This window comes from Sparus aurata, chromosome 1 (assembly GCF_900880675.1).
Source record: "Sparus aurata chromosome 1, fSpaAur1.1, whole genome shotgun sequence".
Lineage (NCBI taxonomy): Eukaryota > Metazoa > Chordata > Actinopteri > Spariformes > Sparidae > Sparus > Sparus aurata.
This window is the reverse complement of record NC_044187.1, coordinates 33,833,803-33,859,205: the sequence shown is the minus strand read 5'-3', so window position 1 is coordinate 33,859,205 and position 25,403 is coordinate 33,833,803. Positions and strand designations below refer to the sequence as shown.

At 42.5% G+C, this 25,403-nt stretch overlaps 1 protein-coding gene across 4 annotated transcripts in view; it reads right to left on the bottom strand.

Moving 5' to 3' along the window:
* The window catches only part of LOC115586259 (endonuclease V), a 99,780-nt gene that overhangs the window by 45,330 nt on the left and 29,047 nt on the right, over window positions 1-25,403 (bottom strand). For 3 of the 4 annotated variants that reach the window (XR_003984850.1, XM_030425134.1, XM_030425149.1), the window contains exon 8: window positions 20,069-20,138. Coding sequence is in view for 3 of the 4 variants with exons in the window: in XM_030425134.1 (XP_030280994.1) it covers window positions 20,082-20,138 (57 nt within the window). In the remaining variant the exon portion in view is untranslated. Of the gene's footprint in view, window positions 1-19,433; window positions 19,459-20,068; window positions 20,139-25,403 lie in introns of those variants that run through there. The other variant, XM_030425158.1, reaches the window with a different exon arrangement.

Genomic DNA, 25,403 nt, shown 5'->3' with positions numbered 1-25,403 from the left:
TTTTTGTGAGATTTAGTGTCTGAGTGCAACAGTGTCATAAATATTAAACATTAAAATGTCAGACCTATACCTGTAACGGACATTGTGGTGCTGCTACTTTTTTAAATAAAGGCTCTACATCCTTCTTTCACACATGTGTAATAGCAGCAAAAGCACATACTAGTCTGTGAATAATAAGAACTTGTTAAGGACCCCTTGAAAATGAGTTAATGCATGTTAATGAGCTTATCCTGCAATCAGTAGGGTTCAATGGTAGTATTACGCATTAGTTCCAATGTCACATATGACCTCACGTATGTGATGCATTTTTGTTCCATCCACCACATGTTTCAGAGGCAGAGCTTCAATGATACCTGATGTTGCTGCCTTTAGCAGATTGTGTTTATTTTGTCATTATGTGATGATTTTTGTGCTTCTGTCATGGATGAGTGATGTACATAATTTTTTTGACTGTTTTAAGTGTGTCCATTGTTGTTATTTTCGACTTTGTTGCGATAAGGACGCGCTATGCCGATCCAGTAGACATAGAAATGCAGACTTAACACAGTGAATAAAGTGTGTATTAATGGCATCTTCAGTGATTGTATAATATTTCAATCTTACACACCAAACTCAAAGTCAGCAGCAGAGACCAAACACTGCTGGCAGTGTTAGCAACAACAGCTTGCCTGCTGAAGCCCACTGGCTCTTTCCCCAAGAGAAATTATTTGCAAAAATCTAATATTACCCTCTCTTTAACCAGTGGAAGTGAAAGGAGCAGTCTGTTATAGTGGTGGCTGACAGGCACTGGGGGAGCTGTAATTTCTCTGTACTTTTAATATCATATCCCAAATGTTCATGGAGGTTTAAACCTTATACGCTCAATGTGCAATCATTTGTTTAAACCTTGATGAAAATCTTTGCCCTGCTCTAGTCAATTCCCACTGCCCATTAAACTGACCTTCATCAGAGCCATTTCTTTCTAATGATGTACACTGACCTCAGACCTAGCTAATCCCATTTGACTTAACTGTCCCTTTAAAAACAGCTAGACATGCAGACTTGTCAGGCATGCAACGAACACTGAGAAGTTGAGTTCTTGTTGGCTCTCGTCTGTCTGTCCGTCTGTCTCCCTGGTTCCTGCTCCAAAGCAGCTGCTTAGCAATAGCCACCAAATCACTTTGAGGAGATGCCCCACTCATAATGAATTCTGATTGGGTCAGCGCGATACGATTCACTGCCATGTCTGACAGCTGTGTACCACAGTTAGAAGGTGATGGAGTGAAGGCCGATTTAGAGAGAGAAACGGAGCAGGAGGGCTGAGAGAGAGGAAGGCACGGGCAGGTGGACATAAAAGAACAAGGTGTGATGAAAAAAGAGGAGTGGAGAAAAGTGGAGGAAGAGAGGAAAATAAAGAAGGAGTAAAGGGATGTCCAGGTCAGGTAAGGGAAAGGGAAAGGTAGAGGGGAAGAAGATGTGGGAAAGATAGAAATGAAACATGTACAAAAGAGAAAGACAGGATGTTCAAAGCTGCCTCTCTGGCAGTAAAGCAAAAGGGCTTTATAAGGCAGCTGAGCCTTGACACTGAAGGGTTGAATGAGGAAGAGGAGGAGAGATGAAGGTTCCCGCCGCTGCACCCCGTCAGCGAACAGAATAGACATAATGAATAGTGCAATCTGTGCACCCAACAATCTGCACCGTCTATTCAACAGCTGAGATTTACCACCATCTACAGTGTGTACTATATGTTCTATAACTATGTAGCATTATGCCAGGCTGTCGTTCATTATTTATGAACACAGCAGATGTGCATGCACAGAGAATAAAAACACATTTGCGTGACATTTGAGTTTGAAGTCAAATATTTATCACTGATTCACTTCTCATCCTGCCAACAAATCACCCTCTTGCCTCGCCTGTAGTAAAACACTATATTACTCTGATGCAAATGAGCTGTAGTGGGTATGATGCATGGAATTGGATGCGGTATCTTCGGGGGAAACTCGCAGGTGATACAAGCCGCCACCACTCGTGTTGACGTACTCCACACCAAGACGCACATTACGCCTTATGAATGGCCTGGGAGACGAGGCATTACGCTGGGCTGTGGGGAACGAGCCCAGAGGCCACGGCTTCTTTATAGTGAGTAATGATGTGTGTGAGTAGGCGGAGGCGTCTGTGTGTGTGTGTGTGTGTGTGAGTGTGTGTAGGAGCTGTTGGTTTTCCCACAATGACGAGTGAGCGTGGCGGCATATTGGGAAAAAATAAATGAATAAATGAATAAAAAACCACCACATACTTGTGAGCAGGGATACAGAGATGAGTATTTGTGGGGAACGGCGTGAACTGTGTGTGATAAAGAACACGTGTGAGAGAGGGATAACGACACTGGAGCTTCTGATCGGAGGACTGAGATGAGATGCTGATGCTGCAGATCAGCACGTGATTATTTCGGGGCTCGAACCTGTGAGCTGCATCCATTATTTTCTCAGGGGGTCATGGTGAGTGTGAGTGGCTATAAATATGACAGACAGACAGACAGATCGCTAAAGAGAGGAAAACCAAGTGTAGAAAGCTAAATAGCAAGTCAGACATGCAGAGAGACTGTGAGCAGGATCGTAGCCAGGTCTAAAGAACTACTGAAGCCCAAGTTTTTTAAATTTTTTATACTGGTAAGGGCTTGACTCGACTCTGCTCGCCTTTTTTTCTCCATTGTGGATTATTGATCGAGGTTCCGAGCGGGCAGCTGATACTGAAAGGTTACATGAAAACCCTGCTGACCACTGACTGTAAATCAAATGGGTGTTTCTCAGTCCCTGTAGTCCCTGTGTGGTAAATGTGTTAGGATCGTGCACAAATGACTCAGACTGTCGTTTGTCACTCATCCTTGCGCTCACTGAAGCCCTCCGCTGCCTCTGAAAATGGATGAAACTGATCCCAAGTGCAGTATCGTTACGAAAACGGAACCACTGCTCACAGCGATGACTGGCGAGTTTACTACCTTACTGCTAGACAGACAGAAAAACACAACTTGAAAACCCAACAAGCAGATAAACAGATCTTTATTCAGCGAGTGATGTTTGGCCCAGTTCGCTGTGAGGAGTTGCTCTGGGCTGATGCCTATCGAATGCTGTCTGCAGGATTATTAATATTCATCAGCCAACCGTGATCAATAACACAAACACACTCACCCACTCACGCAAACATATGCACTGAGTTAAACAAACCAAAAAAAAGCCCCCCATCTCTCCAGGTATTATTTCCTGAGAGAGAAAAGAGAAAAAGCTGATTACTTTTCAAGCAGTACAAATAGAGTAAACATGGCTTGAAAGCGTCCAGAATCATCATAATGGGCTGTGCTGGCTGACCATGCAGAGAGGTGTACCCTGGAATAATAAAGCAGTTTCAGGGAGGGTAGAAAATGTTACCAGGCAACTACTGTATCATCAAAACTCTAGACTAAAGTTTTCCTGAGGGTTGCACTGTGATTGCCTGGAGGTGAACATAATCATGAAGGTGTGAACCATAATGATACATTTAAACATCTGGGCAGAAGTTGTGGGCATATTCAAGGCTGAATAACAATCAGCTGAATTGGGCAACTGCTCTTGGTGACACACATCATGTAGCAACTGGTTTGAAGGAACTATATCTTACAAACTTACAAATATCTACAATTTCTAATATCTCTGAGTGGATAAAGACCTTAAAAGACCTTCAGTTTTTATCATAGCTATTCTCCCACATGCTGAACATAGTGGGTGTTCTCATAGTCCAAAAAACATTTCTGGAGCTTCTCCTTAACAACTGGGCCTGGTTGATTTATCACCACAAAACATGGCTGGAGATGCCATGACCTTCTGGTGACAAAAGCAATCCGGTTGAACGAGACCCACTTATAGCTAAATTCTCTGCGGTCGCCAGCTTTTAACCTGTATTTGGGCAGTCGCTACATTATGAATACTTATTACAAAATATGTAGAATTAAAATACTTTGCACTAAATGTCAGGATATGGACCTGAATCAATCAATAACATTACTGCACCCATATGCATATTTTCTGCTGTTTAGGGGTTTAGCTTCTCTTTAACAAGGCATGTAATTTATCTAGTCACTGAGTAGTCCTCACATCCAGTAATAAGACAGCGGGACACTGTAAACATTGTGACATCACTTTTCAAGCAGTTGTGAAACTACACTGGAGATTTTCTTCGGTGTTGAGGAGCTGCAGCCTGCATTCACTGACAAACTACACAGCACATTTACCGCTCAAGTGACAACTTACTGCTCGGCTTTCTTCTCTGCGCCGCTCGTATTCCCCGGCACTTTTTGCCACTCGTTCTCTCACTCCAAAACACACTCGCACATAAAAACATGCACTGCCCTACGACTTAAAGGAGCTACACCACTCTTAAAAACAAAATGTGTGCTAGTGGCTCAATTTTAGCGAGGCACAAAGTAAGGGTGTGGGGTTCTGGGTGGTGGATGGGTGTGTAAATGTGTCCACAATACTTTGTTTGGTATCACAGACCCACAATAAATGCTTGCTGTGTTTAATCGTTACCTTAACAATACTGTAGATACTGAAAAAAGAACTGAAAAATGTCTGGGTGTAATTTTGCAGAAGCCTGAATCAATGTTTTTGTCTGATTGTGGGGTTCAGGAACGAACAAGAGGGGTGCTTTGGAGGACCAGAAGGTCATTTTTGCTCATCAGGTTAATCCGGCCATGGGGACGTCCATCTAAGAACCAAAGTGTTGAGGATTAAGACACAACAAATTGCTTAACGGTCTCTCGTTGTGTATTTTTTGTAATATAGAACTTACAATGTGGTCCTTTAAAAGTGATTTTAACATTCTGATCATGTGTACAATGGACACCTGGCAAACAGCTCTTGAATAGTTGAACACATAGTCTCAATGTTACATCACAAGTCTTAGGTGAGAGTCTCATTAATGTCTGAAGCCTGCAGTCAGTGGGAAAAGGCTTCTGAGAGCGTTAATCCCACTCCTGACGAAGCCGAGCATTGCTGCTGACTGAAGCACCTTACAAGCGGGAGCCAAGCGGCCTGCTGGCAGCGACGATGGAGTTACTAAGCAGGGGTGGACTTCACATAACAGCCACTCAATGAAAACAAAAGCCCTGGCCCTGTCTGCTGAGCCTCTCTTCGCCTCGCCGGAAAATCTAATAACCGATGTTCGCAGCATCTCCTCTGGCTCGTCCAAGGCTGACGCGTCCTTATTACAATAGATCGGCTACAATTGATTTGTCTTTAGGAGCCTAAGGGAAACAAAAAGGCCCAATTGATTTTCTGGTTTATAGCCAGGGCATGTAAGAAGTTCGAGCTTGTGGTGAAGTGCATGGTAAGACACTCGGACGCCTAGTGTACGCACGGGGGGGCTGCAGGGGTAAAGACACAAAGGTGGTATGTTGGTTTGCGAGTTTGCGCTTTGTGCTGAAGCATCTATTGGAGATAAACAAGGCCATTTGTCTGGTACTGCAGCAGCTCACCTGTCGTTATAACTCAAGTGGCAGGCAGTGTCAGCCCGGTCATCTATCAATCACACGCACATCGGGATGCTACAACAGAACAAGGCGCTGCTGACAACACTGGTGGTATGGTACAACAGTGTGGGGGGGGACGGTTTGTTAGTTTAGAGTCAACAGAAAGCACAAAACACAGGACACACACACACAAACACACACAGACACACACACAAAGGGCTTCTGTTTGGATTTAACCTTGACGACAGAGCATTGAATCTCGTAAGTGTATTAATAAATGCTAAGCTTCATTCAAGGACATTTCCTGGACACTTTTCTCTGGTATACTTTACATTTTCAGGTTGCAGCAACTGAGACTAAGCGCTCACCAGAGTGACTTGACATTGAACACAACTTGAGGGAGGAAATACCGTCATCTTTCTCTCCAAGCTGCTAGTTGAAAACATCATCAGTGGAATATTTAGACTTTACAACGATCCTCCCGTGCAGGGGGGCCAACGCTGTACGCCTGGTCGCCAACAGTGAGGATTTGAGTCGCTCACAGGGCACCTTACACCTAGACGGTCTCCTAACACATGTAGCCTATGAAATGCATAACAGTGTTTCCCACATATATACTTAACTTGGGTGAGCCTACGTATATTTGATTAGCCTTTTAGCATTTTATACTTATCTAGCCCTCTGAGAGAACGACACCACGCTGGGTAAAGTGACCGACATATGTACAACTGGTGGAGGAAACAGAAAGCTAGCTACATTTTTTTGTGTTGTACTCATTTAAAGATAGCATCAAAAATGTTATTCTTGTGTTATTGCCCACTGAAATGTCCAACCTTGCCTCTACTGACTTGTATCTGTGTAACCACTGCCACTAGAGAGGTGTTTTCCCATTCCTCTACTGAAGAGGGAATTGTGTGTGTCCTTCCCTAAAATCTGGGATTCAAACAAACTTGGCAAGCCAGATTTGGTGCATCAAAAATTCAAAAGCCAAGCGCAAAAAACTGAGCCAGTGAGCCGGTTCCCATTATGGTTGGCTATTAAGTTAAATGGATATCTATTTCACAATCTCAGCCAGCCCTGTCAACCTAGCACATGCAGTGGTGGTTGGCTGGGAACAATGCCTGTCAGTCATACATGCAGAATTTCTCAACGAGGGAGAGCAGATGTACCTGCACCAAAACATGCCTTTCACAATGACAATCGTGGCAGACAGTAAAATCAGGTTGCCTGAGGATGAAAATGTTGCACATATTTCAAGTAAACATCTGACCTTTTGTTACGTAAGTCGATCAGTGAGTAGATGACAAGACTGCATTCCTAACCGGTAATTCTGACACATCAAGAACTTTCATTGCTAACACCTAAGATGGCATTCATGGGGGTTTTTTTCTATGATTTTGGCTCTCGTGTGTTGTTTTTGACGAGGCTGCCGGGTAAAATGGAACCCGGTTCGGCTGGATTCTTTATTCTTTGTACTCTCTGGTGAATTGGAGGCATGTAACAGTGAGTGGCAGCACGGCATGAATGCTCTGTCTACAGCACAATAACTTTAAGCTGTACTGTACAGTGTAATGACAACTTCTCCACTTCAGCCAGGTTTAAAATCAATTCAGCAGTATTAAAGAGTCTGGGTTTTCTTTTCAGGTCTACATAAACAAAGCCTCTCTTGTGTCGTGGCACCAGGCGAAAACGTTGAATATAGCAGCAGCCATTAGTAACTCATGACAGTGTAACATACACATATACAGAATGCACATCCGCCTTTACCGGCAAACAAACAGAAGAGATCTTTCCCCACGATGAATTGGTGGAGTGTGTTATCAGTAGAGATGTTCCAGTAATATTTTTGCAGCTTGTGAATACTAGCTTCTTGTGCAGCAACGCATCTTAATAATTCAATTACGTGGTAACAGATCAGGGCATTTATCGGTGTACTCATTCCAGCACTTAAGGAGGTATCTGAGGCATTTCCAACACTGGGCGCTGTATCGGAACAACCCTAGTTATCAGTGTATAAAGCTCCAGGCTCAGCGTGACTACTCCTCAGTAAAATCATCTGCCAGTTGTAAAAAGGCCACAGGAAAAGGTCAAAGCATGATGGGAGCACAGAGAAACAGACAAGTGAACATCCTATTGATTAACTCGCCCGTGTGTCTTTCTGCAGCTTTGATTCATCTCCAGACCTTTCTCCTGCCGTCTGAACACAGCAGTGTGCTGCTTGATTCCACGGTGTGACTCAACACAGATATACCGTAGCATGTCTGCTGGAAATGACAACATTGTTACGATGGAAACAGGGACACTAGAGATGACCGCTGTCGGGCAGCTAAAGGAGCACTTTTTCAGACTGTGTCTACCGGTGTCTGAGCACGGCTCCCTCGGTTTACCGAAATCCTCCTGAAGCCACAAAAGTATCTGACACGAAGTCAGTACAGGCACCAGACTGAAACTCTTATTTCAGGAGTACTGATATTTGTTTTCTGTGGAAGCCGAGATCTTTTATCTCAACTTCACAACTGAATGACTTTGTTTTCTCGCCATACCAGGTACATTTATTACATTAACATTAACTTCAAAGTCAGTTTCTTCAGATAACAAGATAATTTATCAGAAGAAAACAACTTTCAGGAGGATCACTGAAGTGCACTTGCCCGTGAAGTTGCAGCTGGGCTCGTCTTCTCCTCAAATGATGAGGACTGAATTGATTGTTATCTCTCATTTCTGCTTCTGTCAGACCTTGATTGAAGCACAGTCTGATGTGTTGATCATTTATGGGTCCTTGGTCTGACAGCTTAAATCTTTGTGAGAGTTGTCAAGACACGTCTATGCATGCTGGCATGACAGTTCTGATCACCGATAGACATTATAAGTGATAAAGGACCCAACCTTGTGTTTTCCTGTGATAGTGGGTTGTTTGTGTTATAATCTATTGATAAATAATGAAATAATTGACTCATGATCTCAGGATAACGGCATAAAAATGAGTGTGAGCAGGGCCATTCTGGGCTTCCATAGTTTTAACTTTAACTAAAATAAAATTCAGCTCTTACCCTTCAATGCACTGAGGTTGTTTCATTGGAAAACTGTCTCTACCTGTCAGTCAGAAACTAAATGAAGCAATGTTCGCTGCCACTTGTTTTCTTCATCTGCCCAGACCCCCAACCATTCATTCCTCCACCCATTTGCCCTCTCCCTCTGTCGTCCCATCTCTCATTCCTGGGGCTCAGCGATTGTTCTTGTTATCGCTGAGGAGAGCACGGGGGCTTTGTGTCAGTGCGTATGTGTTTGACGACGAGGCGGCAGTCTTGAAAAATGAGGCAGATGGTGGCAATTTATCAACACTTGAGCGGCGCATGGCGGCGTTCTGGCAGAGGGAGGTGAGGCGGCGCAGAAAGCGACACTGAGGGTTTTTCTTTGTGAGGCTGGCCATGATGAAATGGATGCGGTTTCTCCTCCGCTGCATCAAATAGACAAGGGGGGGGGGATGGATAAAGAGAGAAAAAGAGAGAGAGAAGGGGAGAGGGAAGGGTCTTTCCTCTGTCTGCAGGCTTCCACTTCCACACCAAGCAGCGGCTTTTCTCCCTCAGCAGTTCCCCCTACATCATCTCCATCACCCCCCTCCCCCTCCTCTCATCCCAGGGAGTAAGCCTTTAAAGGTTTGCTCTGCAACTGTGCAATGCGCACTTTTTCCCCTCGCCCCTTTTTTTTCCCTCCTTCCTTTGCAATTTGTATCTCTGTTGGCGTGGAAACAGATGACAGGACGCCGATGGAAACGGGGAATGAACAGGGGGAGAAACTTTTTCACAGTCCAGTGATGCCATGTCAACTCTCGCTCCCACCCCGCGCCTTACAGCAACTTTCAAATCATCTCTTGATTAATCTTCCTCCCTCCCTCTGTGCTGTCTTCCCCGTAAATCAGCATGCAGACAAACACAAACCCCTCGAACCTGCCTTAATCTTTCTGACCTTTTTTGCAATTTATCTCCTTCCCCATCGTCCTATCATCTCTTCCCCCAATTCCCCACTTCAATGCGTAAACACATAAACACACACACAGAGAGAACACTACTGGCCTAACTCGATGCTTGCTGCCGCCTCAGGCACAGTGTGGAGCTCTCTCCACTGGGAGGGACGCGCTGAGGGAAAGACTTGTCGTGCCGACTGAGGGTTCAAGTGATGAACAGCAGCCTAGAAAAACAGAAAACGGGTACAAAAAAAAAAAAAAACCCTCTTGGCCGAAAGCTGTCCTTCACCATTTCAGAAAACACTAATGACTCCATCTGGTTAATATCTCAACAAAAAGCAGAATGTGCCCATGATTTCATCTTACTGCCAGATAAGGGAGGAGTCTCACAGAGCAGATTAGAGAGCGCTGAATAAATAAAAAACACAAACAGATTTTTGATGAAGCCGAGGCAGAGAAACTGGAACGGATGCGGGAACAATAAGAGGGGATGGTAAAACAAGGCCAAAATAAGAAAAGGAAACAAATCAACAACAGAGGAAAGGCCTGGGGAGAAACAGAGAGTAAATGGTTTATCATAACTCTCAACTCACAACATCAGACGGAACGGGGAGCATTTTGTGTCTGTTCTTGAACATGTAAACAGAGAAGAACAATGACGAGAGTAACTGGGAAAGACAGCACAGAAAACTGCAATGATGCAGTCACTTTTAAATGACCTTGCACTTAAACGATGATGTGATGTGAAAATGGAATAAATGATGTAGGGGTCTCTGACGAAGGTCTGTTTGACTACAAGCTGGGCTGCTTTACTGCAGCCATCGCCGCATACAAAAGAGGCTGACTTGATACTGCCTGAGTTAACGGATTCTCTATGTAATTGTTTCCCAGGTAGAAGATGTTCTAAAAAACTTTAACTTTTTTGGCCGAAACTATGGATTTACATCTAAAATGAACTTGCACATGTCAGCCACAAACGGCCTGTTCAGCAGAACGGAGCAGTCGTGTTTCTGGCCTCCTCCTGAGGGAAATGTCTGGCTCGTAAGTTGCTGAATGCTTGACATGTTCACCTGCTAGTTTCTAACGTTGTCTGTGTCTATTGGGCAGGTACAGTACAGTGGGTTTATCACAGCTAAACACAGTTCCTGGCTGGCCAGCAAAAGGAGGCCAATCTGTATCAGCTGGCCTTAAATAGTACTGGCTGCTAAGTGGACTGTACCATGGGCCTCCGGCATCAGGGGAAGGGCCCTGCTTCATGCCTTGATTATTGTATTGTATTTTAGTGAATATTATTATTATTATTATATGAATGATTATTAATTTTCTTCCCTAAATATCAGGTAGACTAATTAGTGGTGATTTGTGTTTCTTTGTAGTCTTGCTTAAGTGGTTATGTCTTTGTCTATCCCCCAGTGTGTCTAAAATGGCCTGATCAGCCAGTATATATGTGAACCCCTATGTCTCATTTGGTTGCTGTTAGTCTGTCCTGAGCCAGGGTGTCTTTGGCTTAGGTTAAGTTCTGTTTCGTTATCCTATTTTAGAGGCCCAGAACTTTATTCATTTTTGTTAATTAATTATTTTTATTTGGTTGTTAATAAAACTCATTTTTTTTTAATTACACTGTGCATTCTCGTGCCTGCTTGCTCGGTCCCTGACAGTCTGCTATGATATCTTTGTACTACCACAGTAATTGCCGAGATCTGAGAATGATGCTAAATCCAACACAGACAGCAACACAAGCAGTCAGACAACCAGAAAGCTCTTAAGATACTGGTACACAGTTTAGCTATATCATCTTTAGAGGTAAAACTGAAAGTTAGGACACCCAAAATGCCAGTGATAATCTTCAGTTGCATGGATGCATTAAGGTTTGTATAAGTGGTTGAAAACATCCCTTTCTCAAGGAAAGTTTGATTTCCTGAATTCACAGTGATCGTGAGAGAAAGAACACGAGTGCATGGAGAACAGAGAGACACAGAGCTGGAGACAGACGGAGAGAAAAAAAATATCATTAAAGCTCTGTGCCCCTGAGTCACCTGAACATGTTTTATTTACTGTCCCTTAGAAGCAGAGTTTGCGTCAGAACTGTTTGCTCCACAGTCTGGGTCAGTCTGTGCCCAGCGCCTGATACACACAGCCAGAGGCTACAGTCCTTCAGGACACACAGGAGCCACACACGCACACACACACACACACACACACACACACACACACAAACACGATTAAGATAACTTTGAGATACCCTAAAAGGTGACTACCTATATTTTGAAATAACAAATAGCACATTCTATCTCTTTCTAACTACAAGATGAATTTATAAGTAATGAAACCAGCCATAATACATTCAGGGCTGTTGCTGTCATAGCCTTATATGGTGTGGTTTGACTAAGCCTCTAGGAAGAGCACCAGGCTCTGAAGCCAACATTTGTATTGGCCAAGCCGTAATAGCATCATCACGTGATGGACTGGGGCCCAAAAATACTTTTTCTATCAGCTTACATTGTGAAAGAAGCAGCTGTGAAACAATGTATACATTTGTTGAGCATCACATCCCCCATGACACCCCTGGTTTAACCATCATCATTTGAGCCATTTGGTCCAAAGCATTTGGAGAGTCTTAAAACGCTGCATGAAGTCATTTCATTTCTATTCAAGTTAATCGGGTACTAATCCAGAAGTTATAGCCAGCTCGGTTGGTGGAAGTTTCTAAGGCGTATGTTCTATCAGCCCCACTACGCAGAAGATCCAGGTCATTTAATTGCAGGAAAGTCAAGCCATTTTGGCTGAGCAGTTTGGATAGGAATGAATGGGGCTCTGCCTCCAAAGCTGTCTGCCAAGTTTAAATGTAATGTCCTTGGGTTTGACCGATAGCGTATGGTTGCTAACGTTAGCTAACTCCAGACGGATAATGAAAATAACACTGTTGACTCAGTTTTCTGACTCTCTACCTGTGCTACTGTGAACGAAAATGTAATTTATCACCATTTGTTGTCACATTAACAAAACATATCAAACCAGTTAACATAACACTAAATAAAGCTGCAACCACATCCACAGTGCACAGTACAACTAAGAAGAGGGGAAAAAATCCTTTTGTTGTGCTTTACTTCAGATGACTTATTCCTTACATCCTGTTAAACGTAAAATGCATGATATATTATACATAATACATAACATCAATTATACTGACATACCGTACAAGATGATGTCAAGATTCCTACTAATGTTTAACAGATGTCGATAATTAAAATAAAAAAAAACCAATACTCAAAATATATGCATGTTTCTCTTTCCAAATTCAAAGCAAAACATTGCAATGAAGAATACAAATTACTAATGTTTGTGCCCACCGGGTAAAAAAGCCACCCAGAAGTCCAACGTGACAAGACCTGTGATCAAAAACTCATGCACACACATCTTCATTTATCGTGGCCAAATTTGTCGATCAATCAACCTGAGTACCTCTGAGGTGAGGTAAAGGTGTTTAAAAAATGTCAGTCAGACAGTCGTTGTCATACAGTGGTGAGACATAATGATGTGTTCTGAGAAGGAAGAAGAAGCACAGGTGATGAAACATTCACTGCCTCTGCAAATCAGCCCTCCAGTTCATACTGAGCTGGATAGTACCTCCAGCAACAAGCTGTGTCCTTGTAGTACTCTAACTTTTTAATGAGAATGTCTGCTCCCAACAGAGTGCATTGGTCCAACCTTGGGCCGAATGCCTCTGCATCATTTTCCATGACATTTGAGAAACGTATTTGAAAAGGGCAGTAAAGTTTGTATAACAGCATGAAGTTGATTGAAACAGTCTCCATGGTTCAAACTGAACACTTTGCTGATGACTTATTAATACTTTGGGACCAGGTGGCGGCGGTATTAAAACTGAGATAACAAACGGTGAATAACTCATAAAAAAGAAAAGCAAAAATAAAAAGTGTTTTTGGGTGCATTCCGGTCGTCTGGTGGGTAAAGCCCATACAATATCATATTTTTCCCAGTTCAACTCCAGCTGGGATCTTTGTTGTGTATCATGTTTTATGTCTTATTATAACACTGCTTAAAAAAATACAAAATATATATACATATATATACACAATTCAATATTTTATGAGTCAAAATCAATCAAATTATCATCTAAATATAAATTCAACCAAGTGCAAAATGTAAATCCAAAAGCACAATATGTGTCAAGATAATCATATATGATTATTTTACCATGAGATGCAGACCCAGTGAAATGCTACAAAGGGCAAATAACACTGAAATAAGACTGCCTCTTACACTCAACTAAAATTACTCTCACAGCAGAAAAAATGACTGGTTAACAAAAATACATTCAAATATAGGAAAAAAAATCTATTGTTTTTCTGTTTTTCCTGTTGTTCTGAAAATTATATGCAGGTTAAAATATTTAGAAAATACCAACAAAGAGCTTCTATCTTTGTTGTTTTACCAATATCAGCTAACACAATTTTAAAGGTTTTACCTGACTGCAAATGCTTTTGGTCAAGTCATAACCGAGGCTCTGTCAATCAGAACTTTTTTCTTTCTTTAAATGTTGTTTACTTTGTACGTTTTTTTTTATAAGACAAATCATACAACAAAGAAGGCATAACAGCAGAAAGGGACTGAAGAACTCTACTGCTTCTAGCTTCTATCAACTGATTTATCTACTGAAAAGTAGACAGTCTTTCTACAGGGTCATTCTATACCAACTCACTAAGAATTCAGAACTTCTCCCAGTTCATCATGTGGATTTTCTGGGAAAAAAAAAAAAACATTTAAAAACTTCTACTAAATTAACGGGACCTTGCAAAGACTATAGCTGTACTCCAAATCATTGCTTGTATTTTTGAAGTCATTTTTGTGATTGGTTGTATTTGTATCCAGCCTCATCAAGTGCTCATTTCTCGCTGGATTTGGATGTTTTCAGTTAAAAAGTTCTGCAGATGTTTACAAATTAAGTAACAATATACATTTTTGACATCAACTGAATAAAGAATCTTTCATTTTCAGAAATTCATGCCTCCACTAGTTTTCACTTCCCTGTAACCAAATCAATTCTGACTCTGTGTTCTTTCTAAATATAGCTTCAGACATTTTGACTTTATTTTCCCGTGAGAGATTTGAATCGGTGAAAAGTGTAACGATGTTATAACACTCTGTCATTTGAAGTTGAAGTAGACAATTCCAGAGAAAGACAGTTGATTTTTGAGTCTCATTCCCAGGTCGTCAAATATTGAAGCTTGTCTACTTCAGCTCTACACTAATATTTCATAGGACCAACTTTTGCTTTGATTATGGCAACGTTCACCGTGGCATCATTTTGATAAGTATATGCTATCTCATAACTTTTTTTTCCATCCAGAGTGGCATTCATTTTATACTGATGATGGGAGAGTCAGTCCAGCACATCCCAAAGATTTTCAATGAAGTTAAGGTCTGGACTCTGTGGTGGCCAATCCATGTTTGAAAATTAGCTCTCATGTTCACTGAACCACTCTTTCACAGTTTGAGCCCGATGAATAGCGGCATTGTCATCTTGGAATATGCCCGTGCAATCAGGGAAGAAAAAATCCACTGATTGAAAACCTGGTCATTCAGTATATTCAGGAATCCGCTGACGTCATTTTTTGGGCACATAACATTGCTGAACCTACCCTGACCAACTGAATCCACCCCAGATCAGAACACTAGCCCCACATGCTTGCGTGGTAGGCACAAGGCATGATGGGTGCATCACTTCATCCACCTCTCTTCTTACGCTGATGCGCCCATCACTGTGGAACAGGATAAATCTGGACTCATCAGACCACATGACCTTCTTCCATTGCTCCACAGTCCAATCTTTAAGCTCCCCAGCAAATTGAAGCCTTTTTCTCTGATCAGCCTCACTGATAAGTGGTGTTTAGGCTACACAGCTGTTAAGTCCCTATCCCTTGAGTTCTCTTCACATTGTGGTGTAGAATCGCTCTTACTTTAACTATTAAACATAGCCCTGAGTTCTAAGGTTTACTTTTTTTTTTATGCTTTGATTTTATTTCAACGACATTTCTCCCTTGTAGATGATGGTTCACCACTGTGCTTTCAGGTTTTTATAACGCCTTGGACAGTTCTTAACCCAACGTTTCAGCCTCAGTTGTTTTCTTCGGCTTGATGCAGACCAATAATTTTGCCCCTCTGACAAAGAGTAACATCTTTTGCACCACCAAGTGTTGGGGGAAGCTACTCACTGCATCAGTTAGGGTTAAATAACTTGTTGCCAGCTGAAACATATCCGACACTGCAGTAACTATCCAATGGCAGCCTATTTGCTTGGTTAAATCACGGTGGTGAATTTCTTTATTTTTTTTGGGCCAGGCTGTGTATTTTGCTGTAATTACATTCAGTACTTTTATTTCATAAGACTTGTACAGTGTTGACTTCAAGGCTTTCTTTATGTGTGATACCTGTATAGCTATAGCATTACAAGGTCCCATTAATTCAATAGAGGTTTTCACATGATTCCTTTCAAGAACATCTATGATATGAACTGGGAGAGACCCGGTGAGTTGGTGCGGAATGACTCTGTAGCGCAGCTATCAGCAAGTAAGCAATCAATAGCAGTAGAAGTTAAATCCTGCATATCACTCAATCACTCGAAGCACTGATACGTTTTTATCCTGCTGCCTTGACTCCTCGCTTCTTCGCTCTTATACGTGCATTGATTTTTCACACTCTTGCTCCTTCCCTCACCCCCTCTACACCCCCGTTGTTTCCCTCCTCTGTTCGGATCTCTTCATCTCCTCTCCTGCTGCTCCGTCTTTCATGTCTCCCTCCTCTCTCTTTGACAGAGACAGAAACTCCATTTCTCTTCCTCTGCCACCCAGGGGCGCAGGCCTCTGTCCGCCGTCGAGCTCCCTGAGACTATCTGCGGGTGAATGCTGCAATGAGCTCAGCCTGTTACCGTAGAGCTACAGTAAAGACTGATTTTCAACCTCCTTCTGTCGGAACAAGAATAAGTGTCCTAAATCACAGATAGCCAGTGGCCTGTCTGAAAACAATTTAATGCAAGATTGCCCACATATAGAGGGCTCATGAGGAAGATCCAAGGTGACAGACCAAGTAGATGCCTTCAAAACAATAAAATGATTGAGGCTACAGAAACCAATGATCTACTGTTTCAAACTGAATATTTTATGAACCAAATTAGAAGAAGAATGGATGACATTTGAAGGAGTGCCGGTTTGTGTAGGTAGAAAGCGGAGTGGTTTTCCAGTGATACATTTGTCACACACCAGGGAGCAGATGTATAAATGATGTGTACGCACAAAAACCACACGTTCTCCTTTTCCCACACACAAGCTGGCATTTATCAGGGAAGGATGTGCGATGAGAGATGCGTGTACCTCGTGCATACTTTCAGACCAGCGTTCACGTGACAGCTTGGGGATAAATGATGACGTGGACATGAAGTGTAAGGGGAGATGTAACGCTGGAGCAAGACAGTGTTGGTGTTGTTTGTCAGTTGATTGTGTTATTACGTTTGCAGTCTACAGAAAGTTCAGCAAACTCTCACTCAGCGGCCCGTGTATAAACCAAGTTTCAAATTATTAATGACTGATGACTTTGGTTTTATGGTTTTATTTACGTTGGAACAATTACCTCGCTGTTAATGATTGTCGTTTCAATATGAGCTCTATGGAATAATCATCGATCATCCCTCTGACGTTGAATAATGAGGACTGACTGAGATATTACTGCGATGTACGTTTACAGGTACCTGCGCGGGTGCTAAAAATAGCCACAGCCATGTGAAATGGTCATGCACAGTCACAGCTGTTCTGGTGCTGTCGTACATCGCTGATGAAACACAGCGTGCTTCTATTTTTCTCCTATTCCAGATCAGGTAATGAGGAAGAGCTGGCACAAGTATGGATTGACATCATGTTTTAGAGTGTTTTTATATATATTTATTGGTAAATGTAGGAGTGGAAATAAAGTTTGTGTATGTGTGCCAGCTGTCACAGTGAATCAAGCTAACGCACAGCTTTATAAATGCTTAAAAAAAGCATATGCATATTTCTGTCGTGCCCAGTCTTATTTGTGAATCTACACACTTTTACAGATTTGGCCCCAGGGGTCTCAAAGTACCAGCCCGAGGTCCATCCAGTCCATGAAACAATTGATAAGGCCCTCCACACTTTCTTGTAAATCCAGCCAGCCAATTCCGAAATGCTTTTTTTCACGACAGTCATTTCACAGCAGAGTAGGGCTAAAACATCTCATCATGATCATATCAGCTTTTCCTACATATTAAGCCAACTCTCCCAAGTCCACAACAAACAAACATTATTTAACCGATGTGAGTAGCGTACTGTATATGTTTATGTGTACAATAACAGAAGACGATGGTACTAAGCTTGCCATATACCCCAGCAAAAGAGTACAACAATTGTTTCTGACTACTTATAGGGTATTCATCTTTCTCACGAGTGCACACAACTGAAGCATACCTGCAGCCACAAAGTTGAAGTAGTTTGTTTAAATTTGGGACTTCCGGTTATGGCGGCGCGCTAGGTGGACGTGGTTACTCAAGCTCTGTTGCTCATCTAGAACTTAATACTATTAACACAAACACCAAAAAGTAACACAAAGTATTGAGAAATAAGCGTAAATAGTGAAGATGCCAAGAAAAGGAGTCAAAGAGAAGACTAACGTTAAAACAACTGAAGAGCCCATTAACGAGGAAAACGTGTCGGGTTCTGACCACGAAGATGGAGATGTAACAGGTCAAGCAGAAAAAGGTAACTTGGCTAACGCTGACAACATGGAAAACCCTTCTAATATGGACATAATTAAGGCAATTCGCACTTTCAAGCAAGAATTTCATGACGAAATGGAAGGCGTATTGATGGCAATTAAAAACGTCCAAAACGAAGTTAAAGAATGCAATGGTCGTATCACCGAAGCAGAGCAGCGCATTTCTACAGCCGAAGACGATATAAACAAGCTACAAGGTGCTGTGGGAAAACTTGAAAAGAAGGCTAAACTGCTCGCTAACAAGGTGGATGACTTAGAATGCAGAAGTCGACGCAATAATGTGCGTATCCTGGGTTTACCTGAGAAAGAGGAGGGCTTGGACCCCCGCTCGTACATGGAGAAATGGATAGCGGAAATTTTGAACATTTTGAACACCAGAAACACTGACGCCCAGAAACATCCTCACACACAGCATAATAATAGAAAAATAGCTGAGAGCTGAGTCAGAGGGCAGGGGCAGTGCTGACACTGACACCACAACACACTTCTAGTGGTACATCCGTGATGATCGAGAGGTATTATTTTTGGATGAAAATCACACATAGTGTACCTTTAAGGGATCACATGCCTGAAGTGTATAGCTCACCAGCTGGAGCTGCAAAGGTACAGTGTGTCTGATCCAAAGTGCCTGCGGCCTGGTGAGAGTGAGAGGGCAAAGCTGGGATAAGGCCTATAGGAACCTGCTACAGCCCTGCCTACTCAGCACAAAGCCTCCCTCCCTGTCTCAATCTCTTTGTAGAGAGGCTGATCAAAGATCCGGGCGCGCTCAGAGGATTCACCACATCAGGGAGCTCCGGAGCGGATGAACACGGACATCCCATTATGTTTCCCAGTGGGGTACGCCGAGGGATGTGTGAGCGCACACACCCTTGTGGGCCTGCGTGTGAGCAACTGTGAACAAACCTGTGGGCGTGAGCTCACACGAACCGCTGCACCTCGGCCTTCGTTGTTCGATTCTGTGCACGTTTGCAAACACTTGGGTCTGGAGGGTGAGAGTTTTTCGAGGCATCTGAGTGTGCCGACGGTCTGCAGCTTTGATCGGTAATGAGGAAGGTAGGGTCGAACTGAGCGGCGCTGCCTGTTATTTCAGATGAGAATCACAGGATCAAAGGACTTTGCTCTCCTCATCGCTCCGTCTCTCTTTCTGCCTGTGTGTCTCTGCTTAACCTCAAGCGTCCTTGGCTCACCTCTGCCCCGTCACACCCCTCTGAAAATGCAGAGAACTTGTCAAAGGCCCTTAAAGCTCTTAAACTTCCCTCTCTGCTGCAGTGAGGGCGGAGGAGTGGACTGTCAGTGAAACGCTTCAAGCTCCCATCTTTGAGCACAAAAATGAATCCCATGCAGATGCAGCACTGCTGCTCTGTGGCTGACCTCTGACCTCGGTGCTTAGGGACACATTTCAAGAAAATGTTTTGCCTTTGCTGTGTAGACTATGCAGTGTTTGTGATGTGTCGTTTCATTTCAGGTATGAGTTTAACCTTTGCCCCTACTGTGCCCCAGCTAATAAGGCAGATAGAAGACATTTAGAGACAAATAAATAATATCCTTTAAAATGTTTATCCTCCTTTAAAATACATTTGCTGAATTCAAACAGCAAATCAGATGAGAATGATTAGGTTTTCTATCAGGCTTTACTTTAGGATTTGGGGAAAATCCTCGGTGAGTCACTTGCTGTGGCTTTTAAGCCTATTTTAAGACTGAGTAAATCACTCATCTCTCACCATGTGCTAAGGTATCACACATACAAGCTATTTCTGTGTGAGTGTGTACATCAGAGTGTGAGAAGCCACTTGTGTGTGGTGTATTTTGTCACTTACCTCATTGTTTGACTCATGAATCTGCAGCTGGGAAGTGTATGCGAAGGTATTCTCTGGAGCGACAGTCGGCCTGTGGATGAGGAGAGGGAGGGCGAGGATGGAGGGAGCCAGACAGACAGAGAAAGTAAGAGCGAGAGAGAGCCAGAGAGAAAAAAGGGAGGGGTGGATTCCACATTTAGCAAGTTGTCACAAACTGCTCTTGGTGGCTCAGCTGCATGAGCAGGAACACCCCTAACACACTGAACATGTTCTTCTGAAGCTGAAATTAAAACTAAGTGCCTTGATCCTGACTTTACAACAGAACAAACAAAGCTCTTCTGTTTGCCGCCAAATCTGACAAACAACATAAATCACTGTGTGATACGGTCGGCTGTTTGTGGAAATGTTTTCTAAGGCAGCACAGCCCTCTAAAAATCATTATGAGATTACAGTGTCCCTGCTCCTGTCCCAACAATTTTATGACGATGGTTCCACAAATGACAAAAATGCATCATGAAAGTGTTGCCGTCGGTTACTCCCTCCAGTGGTTCTGAACACACCAAATGGTTCACAAATGAACTCTTTACCTATTCATGTGCTGCTTACACAGTTATCATAACTTCAGTTTGTGTTATCAGCCACAGACTTTTTGACTGGGACAACGTCAGAACTTGGAGATATTAATGGGATGCCACAAGGCTCTATATTAGTGCCTCGCTTGCTTTATAAACAGTATATAAATCAATTGGCAGCTTCAGGCATTTCTAAATAATTTGTTACCCATAGCAGGACACCATCTGCGGACCCTGAGGAGACAACTCGTCTTGTTGTCTTATGATTTAATTACATTTTAGTTTAAAGGTTTGTGATAAAAAGAAAAAAAGGATTTTCTAGTCCCATTCCTGACTCATCAAATACTGACAAATGCTAGGAAGGATCATAGAAGCAGTTTTTTTTAGGTTTTTTTTTTTTTTTGGGCCTTTTTATGGCTTTATTGATAGATTTAGCTGGAGAGGTGACAGGAAACAGGGTGAGAGAGAGGGGGAGTGACACGCAGCAAAGGGACCCAGGCCGAGAGTCGAACACGGGTCCGCTGCAGCGAGGACAAAGCCTCTGTACATGGGACGCCTGCTCTACCAACTGAGTTAAACCAGGTCCCATAGAAGCAGTTTTGACTAGTTTTCCAGGTGTACACCTGTTTGTCAGCATAACAGCACCACAACTGCCCAAGATGCAGTCACAAAACTTATCAGATGTGTAGCTGAGATCAAAATGGCTTTGAAGATGGGTCTGGTGTGACCCACGATTACCAAGTACTCATGTAATAACAATTGACTAGTCATGGGTCAGAACATCACCATGTTGATGGGTGTCTGGGCTGGTGTGATCCCATACAGGTTTCTTTTCAATTTTGTAGGGTTTTTTACTCTTCCACAAGCCAGTCTCTATCATTCCCGTCCTTTAGGTATTATAATTATCTGACTTTTATCTATACATTTCCTGGCCACATGTCATTTAGTTCCAATAATATTTGCCTGCATTAGGCTTCTGTTAAAATCAGTGGAGCAACTTGGATGCTTGAGAGTTTAATAGTTTTGCGTGAACAAAATATCACTTGCATTAGAGCTTTCCTTTAATGGTTTCCTATGATATTTTGTACATTGTCCTCAGTGTTTTGTATCCCTTTAGACTGCTAAAATTAATCTGTAGTTGCTGAATAATTTTGTTCACAGCCAAAAGCTCTGTTAGGTGTACTGGTCGATATACTGAGAAATAGTCTGTCATTAAATATGAATCTGACAAAACTATTCTTTTTATTCTTGTCATTGTTAGAAATGAGTATTCTCACTGTATCATCTTATGGGTGTGTTTTATAGATCATTAAGTAAATAATAAATCAGATCAAATCTCTGTAATTTAGAAGACGCAGATAGTCAACACCATCAAAAACACCAGCTTTGGATCAGTGTTTTGATTCAGTGAAGCTGTTTGAGTTCATAAACCCGGCGTCACCTGATCAAGCTGCCTCACACAGTCATTTGATGCTTGCTATGCCATTAGGATGTGAATTACTAGCAGGAACTTGTGTTTGTGTGTGTCAAAGAGTGTGTGTTTGAATGTGTATGAATGTCACACACGCGCCTCTCCATTATAGTCTGATGAATGCGTGTGTATTTTTTGGAGAGAAACACTTTTGTATCAATAAAAGGGAAGCCGCCTTATCAGGAAAACCACAGACACACGCAAACACGCTAATTGAGTCAACTCTTCGCTGCCTGGAAACGCTGAATCACACTGATCACACTGTTGTTTGTTCAGACCTCCTCACATGAAGTGCCCGTGGTGATAACAATAAGTGTGGCAAACAATGTAAAACCTGCCGTGGCTAACAAGCTAACCCGCTGTACTGTTCTCTGTCTGCACGGATCAGGGCTCTCTGCTTAGTGGATAAAAAATACTCTTCAAAAGGTGGATCCAGGTAAGAGCTACAGCTGGAGAAATGTTGGAAACCCAAAAAACAGAATGGAACAGAAAAGCCAGCTCTACACTCCTCATTTACATAGTGGCAAAATGAGCTCGAGCTGGGCACGCGTGAGGATCGACAAAGGGAAGACCAGAGACGACACTGGGCCATCCGCCTCATCTGTCATTCCCTGATTGAGGGACACAAACCTGGGGATGATCCTATGATCTGTGTCAGTAAAACCACAATAATATTCCACGTTGTCACTTTAGTAGCCCATTCATAATAATCAGATCAGTTTTTAGCCATGCTACCAACAAAACATAAATCAATTTTGTCAAGTCGGAAAACTAAAACCATACAGCTTTACTTAGTACATGTTAAGCATGCTAACATCATGACAGTATCTTCTCTTGCAATAGCTATGAGTTGCAGCGAGGGTTTGGATAGCCGTGCTAGCTGGTCAACTTACACGTCAATTCTCGTCAAATGAAAAGTTTAATTCATGAGAAATTAAATGAACCCTTTGCTGAATGTAATACACCTAATGATGCAATATGTAACTATTGGCGACCTGTTGAAGGTCACTCCAAACAAATAGGGGTCAGCCGATCACCACAAACTGCTGCTCACTATTTGGGGTTTCACCAACTTGTCAAGTAGTCGACAACTATAACCACTAGTCGGCGCTGTAGGCAGCACTAAACTAGTCACGGAAAAAATAGCAGCTACAACAGCACAAGGCGCTGATGTGCAGCTTAAGGCTCCGTCTTAAAGCAATTAATGCAACTTTATATACTGTTCCAAACATGAATATAAGGAAACAAAATATGCGTACAAGTTTATTGTCTATGTGTTTACATGGCAACCTAGCTGCGAGCTGAGACAAGCGGCCACATCCACTCGATGACAACTGCTAATTTTGTTCTTCTGTTGTCTGGAATGACCAAACTGCTATTTCTCTTCTTGGTATGTTTTTAAAATGTGATCCTACATAGTATGACATGTCACAGGCTCGGGCTTTCTGCATTAGATGGAGTCCAGTTTGAAGGCAGGTGCCGCAGTGCCTGGGTGATTTACAGTGGCTCTGACCAGGACTCTGGAGTCCAGGGACAATGCTGACAGACAGGCAGGAGGGGACATGAGGTGTGAAAGCATGAGAGGAGCGACAGAAGCTCGGTCGCTACCAGTGTAGAAAAGAAGGCTGTGAATTAAGGACTTCTTTTGACCAGGTCAGGACCTTGTAAAGTGTGGCAATGTAGCATTCATCGCCCAACTGAAACTGCAGTGTGCTGTAACATCTGAGTGTGGCCTCTCGAGGTACAAAGCGGCGTTATGAGACATGAGGGGCTGGGGGTAGCTGGCTGATATTTTGCCACTTTTTATTCAACATTCTATTAAATTTTTTTGCCCTTTTAAATTAAAATTCTTACATATTGCACCTTTAAGAGTTTTGCTGCCACTGCTTTACTTGGTGTGATAAGAGCGTAGCTTATGGAGACAAATGTTAGCAAATGCTCGCAAATATTTAGCATGATACTGCCATGTCACAAACAGAATTGAATTGGTGAATTGATGACCGACATAAAGTATATCCAAGTTTGTTATACCAATGTATGAGTCAGCAGTAAACATAGCAAATTAGCTTGCTAACAGTAGTGCTAGCTAGGGTGCCCCCGTTGGTCACATGACCCTTGCAGTGCAGTTTGCAATGCTCATGTGAATTAAGTTGTGGCAGTGCTGAGTACTCACACAGGTCTGAGTGACCGTTGACACTGCAGGCGATCACTGTCGGTGAACCCAAGTTCGTTGGATTTGTCAAATTCTGTTCTTTTTTCTCTGAACCCTTTTGTCTCAGATATGAAATTAATCCATCCTATTATACAGCTTCATTCCTTCCAATATCACCGTCTCCGACTTCACTCACAGATATATTAATTTTTTCACTTTGGTTATATGCTGGAGATTTTGCAGAATCGGCGACTTCTTTTAAATCCCTTCTCAAACCTTTTTATTTGTGCCAGCGCATAATTCATTTTATTATATCGTTTTATTATTATCTTTATCATGTTATTATCTGGGAAATCAAAGACGAGGCCATTAGTTTCACTTTTACGCTGTTTTGCTGAGAGTTTCAGTCGATGAGAAGATCACTACAGCCGTTATATCTGCCTGCTAAATCTCAATTCAGCCAGCAGCCAGTTAGGTTGGGGAGTTAATTACTGAGCATTAGAGGAGCTGGTCAGGGGATTTAGTTACTTGTTGCTAGCTGTTTCTGCCTGTTTCGAGTCTGTATGCCGTGCTAATCTATCAGGCTGCTGGCTCCAGCTTAGTATTTTAGGTACAGACTTGAGGGGATATCCATCTTCACTTCCAATTCTTGGCAAGAAACAATATAAGCCTACTTCCTAAAATGTCTAACTACTCCATTAAATCAAGAGGGAATGTCACGTAGGCAGCTGCTGGAAAAGACCAAAAAAAACTAAATGTTTACACTCATACCTGGCAAGCTGACAAAAATCTGTCCAATAAACCAGTTACTTCTCATCTCCAGTAAAATGTATTTACACGCCTGGTTGGCTCGTAATTAGGCAGTGTGAACCTGAACAAACCTTATGAAAAATGCAATAAAGAAAATTGCTCACTCTGGTTTGAAGCGCCATAAATTTTCGCTCTGCACCTGACATGGAGAGAACTGGAGGGGGAAAAAAAAAACGTGGTATACTGGAAAGACTGTGACAACTGTGCTGCTGCAGAACAAAGAAAAACCTCCACCTGATGTGGGATCAGTTCCTCTGGCCAAGGTTCCCGGGCAGGGTGGAAATGCACAGGTGAACAGATGTGCATTGCTGGCCCTCTGCAGGGGCTTTTGGTACATTCAGGCCACACATA